At 49.9% G+C, this 10,724-nt stretch overlaps 1 protein-coding gene across 1 annotated transcript; it reads left to right on the forward strand.

The window, feature by feature from the left end:
- Positions 1-2,609: 2,609 nt before the first annotated feature.
- On the forward strand, positions 2,610-10,724 carry KPTN (kaptin, actin binding protein). Its single transcript, XM_053605472.1, has 12 exons — positions 2,610-2,956; positions 3,312-3,394; positions 3,506-3,590; positions 3,673-3,727; positions 5,172-5,247; positions 5,364-5,437; positions 5,810-5,919; positions 5,997-6,074; positions 7,219-7,294; positions 8,063-8,198; positions 8,288-8,470; positions 10,451-10,724. Exons 1-12 carry the CDS (start codon positions 2,734-2,736, stop codon positions 10,577-10,579), a joined length of 1,308 nt encoding a protein of 435 aa, XP_053461447.1. The 5' UTR covers positions 2,610-2,733; the 3' UTR covers positions 10,580-10,724.

Raw genomic sequence — 10,724 nt, forward strand, 5'->3', positions numbered from 1 at the left:
GTCTTTCTTTCTCCTCACCTCTCCTACCCACCTCGACCCTCAGTGCTAGTCACCTGTCCTCTTGCCCCTCTTGATCCCCCCTTGGCTGGATTCCCCCTCTGGGTGTGCTCTGTGGGGAAGTGAAGGGCATGCATCCTCAAGACAGTTTTGCCCCCAGGATGGGTTGGGTTTTAGGGGAGGGGAACCCTGGGATGGTGGGCTCGAAGTCCCAGAACACCAGTCTTGATCTAGTTTTCTCTGGGCCCTTGTAATCTGGGGTCCTTGGTTTCCTCCACTGGGACAAAGGATGGTGATCACACCCCTCAGAGCTGCCCAGGTGATTGAATGCAACAGTCGTCGGAACTGCTCTGGTCGGAAGGGAGTGGAAGAGGCCTGCGGGGTCCCTTGTCCTCACCCCATGTCCACATTTCCCTGGAAGGAAGGAAGGCTGAATGCCCTGGTGACAGGTGTTCCATCTGTCACAGGACGGGGGAGGGATGTGACTGTGGTGGGCAGAGCATGTCGCTCAAGTAGGTCTGGGGAGTGGGAGAGGAGATGACAGGATCCTTTGCCTGGCAAAGGTGGGTAAGAACCAATTGAGCCCATCACTGTGGAGGACTAGACATACTGGAGGAGGCTCAGTGCCCGAGGAAGGCAGGGTGGCACAGCATGATGGGTTAGCATCACACAGAGCAGGAGCTGCTGGGGAAAACGGACAGCTCCTGCAGTGGTGCTGTAGCCTTGTGGGCCTGGAGGAAGTATGGGCGAGGTCCGGTTCCCTTCCTAGGACTGGCAAAACAGCCTATCCCTGACACCTTGTTTGCTTCACTTACCTGCATAGCTCTAGTCAATTGATAATGGCTGCCCAGGGCTCACTGAAGACTCCTGTGAGCCAGACTGACTGCCAGTGTCTGCCATGGTGCTTGGCTGAAGGTTAACAGGAGAACCTGTTTCTGCCATTGGTGACAGAAATCAGCAATTCTGTGCCCTGGCTATGCTTTTTAAAATCATTAGTATACAAGCTTGGATCTCACTCTGTGGATTAATTGAGGTTCCCAGTCAAACTTTTTTTTTCTCTTAAAGCTTTATAGGTAGGTCAGCTGTGCAGCTAGGGTTGAAAACCTGAAACCTGAACAGGATGATTCCTGTTCTCTACCCATACATTCATTCACTTATTCACTCAACAAATATTAAGTGAATGTGGTTTATGAAGGGTAGAAGCCTAAAGAAAACCTATCTCAGAAGTGACAGAACTAGAGCCACATTCCATTTTGCCAGGCCCTGGGAATGTAGACCATGACCTGCTCTTGGGAGGTTTTCCTCACCAAATCCAGACTTCATCACAGACTTGTTCCTTTTTACCAAACTTGCCATTTGCCTTTTCTTATGTGTCAATGTCCCATGTACTTAGCAAAGGGTCTGGCATATAGTTGGGATTTTTGACATTTACCGAATACCTGCTTTGGGTCAGGCCTTGTGGTCCAGCTATTCAAGATCTGGCTGTGAGCTATGATTTTTTTTTTTTAACTTTTTATTATTTATTTATTTTGTTTGTTTTTTGGCCAGGGCTAGGTTTGAACCTGCCACCTCTGGCTATGGGACCGGCGCCCTACTCCTTGAGCCACAGGCGCCACCCTGTGAGCTATGATTTAACAAAAAAAAAAAAGATCTGGCTGTGGCCAGGGAAGATCAGTAGCTGCCTTCATGGAGCTTGCCTTTGGGGTGTGTGTATGTTTTGTTCTCTTTCTTCATGGAGGACCTAAGATTATTCAAGGTAGCTTGGACAGTTGACTGACCTATATGTCTTCTGGAAATTGTACACAGATGTGCAGAAACTCCAAACTTTCGTGTTGTAGAGACAAGCATATTCAGGAATATCTGTCCCCAGAAATATCTGTCCCCACCACTTACTGTCAATCAAAGGACTTACTGTCCCTGACCCCAGTTTCATCCTCTGTAAAATGGGATAATGAACCTTGTTGTAGAGCTCTTACAAAGATTTAGTGAGATAAATCTGTAAAGGATGTCCTGATACATGAAAAAAGCTCAGTATATTGTGTGCGTGCGGGAGTGGGGTGGGGTGGGTTAACAATAGGCCCTGAAGAATGAATGTGAGGAATCAATAAGATAATCAGGGCCATAATAAAGTAGGTGGTTATCAAATGCCAGGATAGGCAACTGGATCTTTTTTCCTTGGGGTAAAAGGAACATTTCACTATTTTAAAGGTGATATTAAAGTAATGAACTATTTGAATTCCAATACTGACCGCTGCTTACTAGCTGTGCGCTCTTTGGCAAGTTACTTCACCTCTCCGTGCTTCATCTCCTTCACCTGTAAAATAAATTTAAGAGTACTTATTTCAACCTGCTTGTGAGTTTTGAATAAACTGTTAGATGGATCGCGATTAGAGTAGTTCCTGTACGTAAGGGAAATACGACATTTTATGATTATTATTGGCTTTCCACACAGCATATTGCGAAGAGCTATGGGCCAGCACCTCGCATCTCTGGTCACAGTCACGCCTAACAGCCCCTTCCTGGGGCCTGAATGGAAATGAGATGAGCACGCAGGCGCAGTGGGACCGCTTGGGCGGTCGGCCACCATCTTGGTAAAGGGAAGCGACGGCAGCTTCTCTACGCCATCAGTCTGTGCGACGGGCGGGCACCGAGATATTCCGGTGGCTTCGAGAGCTCTGGTGGGAAAGGGCGGGTCGCAGTGCGGGCAGCGGAGAGGGTGAATGTCTGAAGGGCGTGATGGGGGAGGAGGCTGTGGCCGCGGTACCTTGCCCGCTTCGCGAGGACAGCTTCACACGCTTCTCGTCGCAGAGCAATGTGTACGGGCTGGCAGGCGGTGCCGGCGGGCGCGGGGAGCTGCTAGCCGCCACCCTTAAAGGCAAGGTGCTCGGCTTCCGCTACCAAGACCTCCGACAGAAAATCCGGCCGGTGGCCAAAGAGCTGCAGTTCAACTACATCCCCGGTGCGTGGCGCAGTGGGGCTGGGGGGCCTGGGACGAGGTGTTGAGAGGCTTCTGAGGCTGAGCCGGGTCACCATGATGGGGGAGTGGGAGCAGGATGATTGAAGGACTCAAAGCCGATATCACTGGGGTCAGGAGGTGGGGCTAGTGGGCCTGAAAGTGGTTAGAGTTTCAGGATTCCTCAGACCTAGAGGTCAGGATGCCTGGTACCCAGAGGTCAGAGGTCATGGCAATGGTGATCAGGACTCACTCAGACCCAGAGGTTGTGATAATTGCAGTTGTCAGAGCTCACCGTGAATGGACATATCAGGGTCATGAATGGCTTGAAACCTGAACTTTGAACTCTCCCCTCCTATAGTGGATGCAGAGATCGTCTCCATTGACACCTTCAACAAGTCGCCCCCAAAGAGGGGCCTGGTTGTGGGGATCACGTTCATAAAGGTACCTGGAGTTCCCACCACCTGCCCTACATGCATGGTGGATCCTTCTGAGCCCACCCCAGATTCCCTCCTGCTGCCCCCACCCTCTCCTGAGGCCATTTTCCTTCCCCAGGATTCAGGGGACAAGGGCAGCCCCTTCCTTAACATCTACTGTGACTATGAGCCTGGCTCTGAGTACAACCTTGACTCCATTGCCCGTGAGTGTGACCAGGAGGGAAGGACTGTGGGAGGGGGGCCCAGCAGGTCCCTGGTGCCCATCTTCCTGTACTTTCCCTACAGAGAGCTGCCTGAACCTGGAGCTCCAGTTCACTCCTTTCCAGCTATGCCATGCAGAGTGAGTGTCCCCTGGGTGCCCATCCCCACCCTTCTCTAAGCATAGGAGCTCTGGGTTCTCAAACGCCTTTCTTACTTACAGATTAATTTAGAGTCTGTTTCTCCATCTGGAAAATGAAGAGGTTGTACTGAATTAGGGATTGAAAACTAAAATGCTTTTAGGGGCCAGAGAGGTAATGTAAGAGCAGGTGGGCACAAGAATAATACAGTAAGGAGTGTGTATGTGAGAGGCTTAGAAGTTATAGCTAACAGGAGACCGAAACCCTGCCCATAAACAATCAGTTTCTATTTTTGGCTTTTACAGCATCATGCCTTTAAAGTGACTACAGACCAGACTTTGCCATTCCTGAACTAGCTAGTCTGAGAGTTAATTGAGCACTTGTGTTCTAGACATCTAGAAATCCCAGATTCTAATATTCCAGATTCTGACATTCCAAGAGCAGAGATGCCAAGTTTTCTAGAGTTGGAAGCTCTAAAGTTTGAACATTTTACAGTTTGATAGAAGCCAGGATTTTCTGAGATTCTATAATGATCAAGTCCTAACATTCTCATATTTCAAGGAGCTAGAATATAGACCATTTAGAATATCAAGGTCCAAGAATCTCAAAGTACATAGGTTCCATTCTAGAGTTCCAAATTCCATTCAAGAACATCAATGGTGTAGCACAGGGATTGGTAAACTAGTTTTTGTAAAGGATCAGATAGTAAATATTAGGCTTTGAAAGCCAGTCACTGCCACAACTACTGAACTCTGCCTTTGTAGCAAGAAAGTAGCCATTGACACTATGTAAATGAAAGGATGTGGCTGTGTTTCAATAAAACTTTGTTTACAAAAACAGGCAGTGGGTTGGATTTGATCTGTAAGTCATAATTGATCAGCCTCTCTCTGGTCTTAGCAGATGAGAATCCTAGAAGCTGAAGATTTTAATGCACTAATGTTCTGGATGCTAGGATTTGGGTGTTCTTCTATTCCGTAAATCTGAATATCCGTGATGACAAATTCTAAAAGTTCTATTATTTCAAAGGAAGCAGAAAACAGAACTTACAGAATACTGGAGTCTGAGGTTAGAGAGGTCCTGGCATTCTGAGTTTCTGCAATCCATTCTGGAGTTCTCTATTCCATTCTTGAATCCACAGAGTGCAGACATTAGTAGGGGAGGACTCTGGAAGTGAGAGGTTCTAGCATGCTATGTTTCTGCAGTTCCAAGATTGGAGATTCTGCAGTTCCATGATTGTGAGATTTCTGTGAGGGCCAGTTTCTGCATTTCGAGGAGATAAAGTATTAAGGAGCTGGAGCCCTGAGATTCTAGCCCTGGTCCAGTGCCTAGATCCCAGAATATTAGGGTTCTCACAGGCAAGGTTCTTACAAGAGAATAGTTCTAAAACATGGATCCTACCATGCTCATGTTCTATCAGATTGGGGTTCTGGATTTCTCTGCTTTCAGGGTTCAGGTTGGGGATCAACTAGAGACTGTGTTTCTCCTGAGTGGGAATGACCCGGCCATTCATCTCTACAAGGAGGTGAGGCAGGGGGAAATGTGCCTGGAGAGGGGGGTCGCCACAGGCTGGCATTGGGGAGTGTGCATGAGACTGGATGCTGACTTTACATGGGGTGGGGTGGGTCTTGGTTCCCCCAGAACGAGGGGCTGCATCAATTTGAGGAACAGCCTGTGGAAAACCTCTTCCCAGAGCTCACGAATCTGACCAGTAGGTAGGAGAGAGCCTGAAAGAGGCCAGCGGGGACCAAGGCAGCAACCTGAGAGAATCAGGTGGTGGGAGTAACCTCAAGGACAGCAGTAGGGGGAGATGACCTTAGAGAAATTGGGCAACAGGGATAAACTCAGACAAATCAGGCCACAGTATGACTTCAGAGAAATTGATCAATGGGGGTGACCCCAAAGAAAACAGGAGGTGGACTTAGTAATCAAGTAGTGGGAACTGGCCCCAGAGTAATGGTGCAGTGGAGGTTACCTTGGAACAATCAGGCAGTGGGGTCCCAGGCCTGCAGGGAGGGGGTGGGTGCTCCTGGGGAAGCAGAGGTGTGGGGCTGGGGCCCAGGGATGTCTACCTGCCCACCTACCAGTGTCCTCTGGCTTGACGTCCACAACCTCCCTGGCACATCCCGGCGCCTCTCAGCTGTGGGCTGTCAGAATGGCTATGTCCGTGTTGCCCACGTGGACCAGCAGAGTCAAGGTGAGAGTAGGGGCTAGCCTGGGCTGGGGCTGGTGGGGTACCGGGAACAGGGCTCTGAGTCCTTGTTCTCCACATAGAAGTTTTACAGACATGGACGACCCTGCAGGATGGCCCCATCTCCCGAGTGATCGTGTTCAACCTCTCAGCCCCTGAGGGTGAGCTCTAGGCAAAGGAGTGGGGAAGGCTTCTCTGCAGGCTTGGCTTCCCCCACCCAAATTTGTACCCCCTCTCCCAAAGTGTCTGGCTCCCCCGTCCCTTCCTCCCATCCTCCATCCTCCACTCCAGCCTTGAAGGGAGCCTCTTTCCCATGCCCCTTGAATTTTTTTTCTGAGATAGAGTCTGATTCTGTTTCCCTTGGCTAGAGTGCTGTAGCATCAGCCTAACTCACAGCAACCTTACACTCCTGAGTTCCAGCTATCCTCCCACCTCAGCTTCCTGAGTAGCTGGAACTAAGGTACCCACCATCATACGTGGCTAATTTTTCTATTTTTAGTCGAGACAGGGCCTCTGTCTTGCTTAGGCTGGTCTTGAACTCCTGAGTTCAAGGGATCCTTCTACTTCAGCCTCCTAAGGTGCTAGGATTACAGGCATGAGCCACCATGCCCAGCCTCCACCTACCTTGAATTTAACTTGCAGCCCATGTGGTCTAACCCAGATCTTATCTTCCCACTTTGGTCTAACCTTAGGCCAGTACCATAGCGTTGAGCTTCCACCCTTCCCTTGGTAATCTACCTTCATCCCTCACTGGACTTACTCCCTGCTCTGGCCTTCTTACTATGTCTCTTGCTACAATCTGACCCCAGGATTTCTTGGAAACTCCCCACTGTCTTACCACTCAGGGTCCAACCTTCTCCCCCCACGTATTGGTCTGTTTCTGGTCTGTTCTTTACTTGTATTTCCTTGACCTGACCTCTGTCCCTTCAACTACAATCTATCTTCTGTCCATTAGGTTGGTCTTGACTCTTATTCCCCAACTTCTGTTTATTCCCTGATCCTCTTCCCACTGTGGTCTAACATTAGACTTTTCTGCTATTTTTCTAACCTTTGTCTCTTTAGTGTGGTCTATCCTCAGACTTGTTAAATTGTCATCTGACACTTATTTCTCCTTCTGGTATCTGACTTCAGTTATTTTTTTTTATAGTCCAACCTCGGACCCTTCCTCTGTAGCAAAACCTCAGTCTTTTTCTTGAGATTTCACCTGTATTCTTCACACTGGCGGGGTGGTGGTGGAAAGGTATGAGGAGGCACCTGGAACTTGCCCCCACAGAACTCCCTTCCCCACTCATGTTTCTTCTCCAGAGACGAAGGACAAGCCACAGCAGGAAGAGTACAGTGTGCTCGTGGCCAGCATGTTGGAGCCAGCAGTGGTGTATCGGTGAGGGGACCTGGGCCACGTGGGTCTAACCTTGTATCTTGGCATTGCAGTCTAACCTTGTCATTCTCAACAGCAGGTCCCTTTGGGTAGGTTAGTCAGGGCTGGACAAGTAGAGATATTAATGAGCCAGGGAGGGGACTGCGAGTATTTAAGTCTAGATCTTGTAGGGATTATGTTGCGGCCTTGGCCTGGGGACTGGAGCGGGAGGACTAGGTGTGCTGACAAATGTTAAATCATTGCCTGTGTGTGGGAAAAGCCCAGATTTATACTGTTTACCAGTCCCTCTGGTGTAAATGCTCCCACCATGGTGGATTTCAAACCACCAACAGGATGTACGAGTTGCTGAAAATTTCCCAGTCAGCTCTCATGAGCTATTAAGTACCAACCCTAGGACACCACCCACTGGTAGACAGTGAAGATGCCCAAGCCAGGGCCAAGTTCTCTTCAAGCTCTATGGGGGCAGTGTGGGTGTCCACACTAGGGATAAGTGTGTCCGAATCCCCTGGTGGAAAAATGTGGGCTTCCATTTGGGAGTGAGATAGCCCACAGAGTAAATAGTTTGAGTGAACAGATTGACCCACTGCTGCATCTTTGAAGATGTCCAAACCAGAGACGAGGGTGACGAGGGTGTCCAGGCTGCAGGAGGAATGAGGCTTCTAGACCTGAGAAGGGAAGCAGCAGTATGGGTGACTAACTCAGGGTCTGCTGCTAAGCGGGGAGGGCACTGCATCCTCACCTCAGTCTTTCTAATGCATTTGGGATCCTCAGGGACCTGCTGAGCCGGGGTCTTGAGGACCAGCTTCTCCTGCCTGGCAGTGACCAATTTGACAGCGTTCTCTGTGGCCTGGTCACTGATGTGGATTTGGATGGACAGCCAGAAGTCCTGGTGGCCACCTACGGACAGGTGGGACCTGAGGGATGGAGCCACCACCTACCTGTCTCTCTCCACCACCCCTCGTCAAGCTGTGTGACATCAGCCCCTCACCTTTGCAGGAATTGCTCTGTTACAAATTCTGGGGCCCTGAGCCGGGGCTCCCTGACAACGAGTGTGGTTTCCGCCTGCTGTGGCAACGGAGCTTCTCAAGTCCCCTGCTGGCCATGGCTCATGTGGACTTGACTGGTGATGGTCTGCGGGAGCTCGCCGTGGTCTCCCTGAAGGGCGTGCACATCCTGCAGGTAACCCAGGCTCTCAGGCCAGGTCCCCTAGAAGCAGAGCCTGCGAGGTCTGGAGGCTGTGGGGGTGGGGGTTGTTCACCTGCATTCCTGAGGGTGAGTTTTGACAGGAGACCTGTGGGGGGACAAGGAGGCAGGACAAGGAGTGGGAGGGGCCCAAGGGGAGTCTCGGCCTGATCCACCAGGAGCTCCACCTTCAGGCAGGGGGTCCAGACTATAGGTCACCTCCTAGGTGATGAACTTGTTTCTGCAACTGTGAGCACTCACAGCAGGGACACCCCCTGGTGAAGAGGGCTTAGATGTGGCATCTGTTACCCCAGCCCCTGGCCTGCCCTAAGCCTTCCTACATTCTGTCCTTCATCGCCCATGCTTTGTGGAACTCCATCCTTTCATGGTAGCCTAGCCTCAGATCTGCCCTGCCATTATCTGACCTTGATCCTTCCACTGCAGTCTTGCCTTGCCCTCCAGCTCCACCTGTGGCTCTCTCCTTCCCGCTGCTGACTCTATTCTCTATTTTTGACCAGCTTCACTCCGGCTGCAGGCCAACCTCCAACTTGCCATTGATTATCTAACTTCCAAATCATGCTTCTTACCCTTCCCCTACAGAGTATAACCTGCTGTCCTTCTCCAGCGAGCTTTCAACATTCTGCTGTAGCCTGACCATGAACATGTCCCACTTTGGTCTAGCCTCTAAACTTTCTATTGAGATCAAGCCCTTGCTTTGTGGTCTAACGTCCAGTCTTCTGCTGTGATCTTACTTATGTCTAACCCTTCTACAGCTGTCTCATTGCCATTACCCTTGTTCTGGTCTAACATCCAGCCATTCTCATAGACCCTCTATTGCAGTTTAACCTCCAATTACCATGGTCTAACCTCTAACCAATGTCACTATACCCCATGTCCCATGCCTTAGAATATGGTGTGCCTTCTCCTTCCCTCTGGTCTAACTCCAGGGTCCTTTTTGGTGTGGTCTAACCTGGGCTCTTACAGGTTAGATCCTCATTCATTTCTACTGGGGTCTAATATTTGCTGCTTCCTCTGTAGTCTTTGCTTGGCTTCATTCCTACATTCTGATCCTCAATAGAATGGTCTAAGTTAGACCAGAGGAGAAAAGATATAGGTTGGACTCCAGAGGAAAGTCTGAATTTGGATCACAGGGAATAGGACAGAGGACAGACCTGAGTAAAATGGAATGAGATTAGACCCTAGTGGAGAAGACTGAGGTTAGACCCCAGTAGAAATGACTGAGGCCAACCAATGGAGAGGTCTATGGTTAGGCCCTATTGCAAAGGACATAGGCTAAATTCTAGGAGAGAGATTTAGACCTCAAGAAAGCATGTAGGTTAGATCTGTAGGAAAAGACTAGTTCCACTGTGGGAGAAAGGACTTGTCTTTCACTGTGATCTAACCATCACATCATCCCTCATTATTCTATTTCAAGCCATTTTTCTTACGACCACTGGAGCTCTTCTTTGTTCCTTTTATTAAGTTCTAACCTCAGACCCTACAACTAGGCTCTAACTCTATCCCTTGTGTTGTGATATATTCTTCTCCTCCTCTTGTTCCCTACAGCACAGCCTGATTCAGCCCTCCAGCCCTCTTTCCACTTTGATTTACCCCTTCTCTGCTCTGCTGACCTATCCTTTTCTGCTAGGGTCTTACCTTTATCTGGTCTAACCTCAGCGTCTCTCCAGTTTCATTTTGGTCCTTCTCCATTTCCTTCCATGGATTCTAATCTCTGTTCCTTGCATTTGTGTCGAGGCTTTGTCCCACCCACTAGAAGTTCATTTAAGGCCTTCCCTCAGGGGTCTAGTCTTCACCCCTGTCACAGAGACTCATTTCACACTGGTCTGCTCTCTGTTTTCCCACTTTTGTCAAGCTCCTGGCCTCTGGGGTTGCCTAACTCTAATAAATCATCCTGTCGTGGCCTAACCTGCATCCCCAAGCTCTTTCTCAGCTCTGTTCTTCTCTTGTTCCCCACAGCACAGCCTGATCCAGGCCTCAGAGCTGGTCCTGACCCGGCTTCGGCATCAAGTGGAGCAGAGGAAACATCAGTCACAAGGGCTGGGGGAGGGGATGGGTTCAAGGCCTGCTGAGAACCCAGCCTCTTGAGCACCCACCCATTCACTCTTCCCAGACCTTGGGCAGTTCATGGGGTACCCACCTGCAACTGTTGATGAGGGATGTCCTGAAGGAGAGAATGCTTTCCTCACACCAGCCTCCTCCAAGCATGGTGGAGCTGGGAGTTCTTGGCCTG

The sequence above is a fragment of the Nycticebus coucang genome, chromosome 10 (assembly GCF_027406575.1).
Source record: "Nycticebus coucang isolate mNycCou1 chromosome 10, mNycCou1.pri, whole genome shotgun sequence".
Classification (NCBI taxonomy): domain Eukaryota; kingdom Metazoa; phylum Chordata; class Mammalia; order Primates; family Lorisidae; genus Nycticebus; species Nycticebus coucang.

Bases quoted from the DNA above. Each gene is read 5' to 3' on its own strand.
- KPTN (XM_053605472.1), top strand. From the start codon at position 2,734: ATGGGGGAGGAGGCTGTGGCCGCGGTACCTTGCCCGCTTCGCGAGGAC. The intron at 3,728-5,171 runs GTGAGTGTCCCC...CTCTGCTTTCAG, and splicing joins TTCCAGCTATGCCATGCAGA to GGTTCAGGTTGGGGATCAAC. The intron at 6,075-7,218 runs GTGAGCTCTAGG...TTTCTTCTCCAG, and splicing joins CAACCTCTCAGCCCCTGAGG to AGACGAAGGACAAGCCACAG.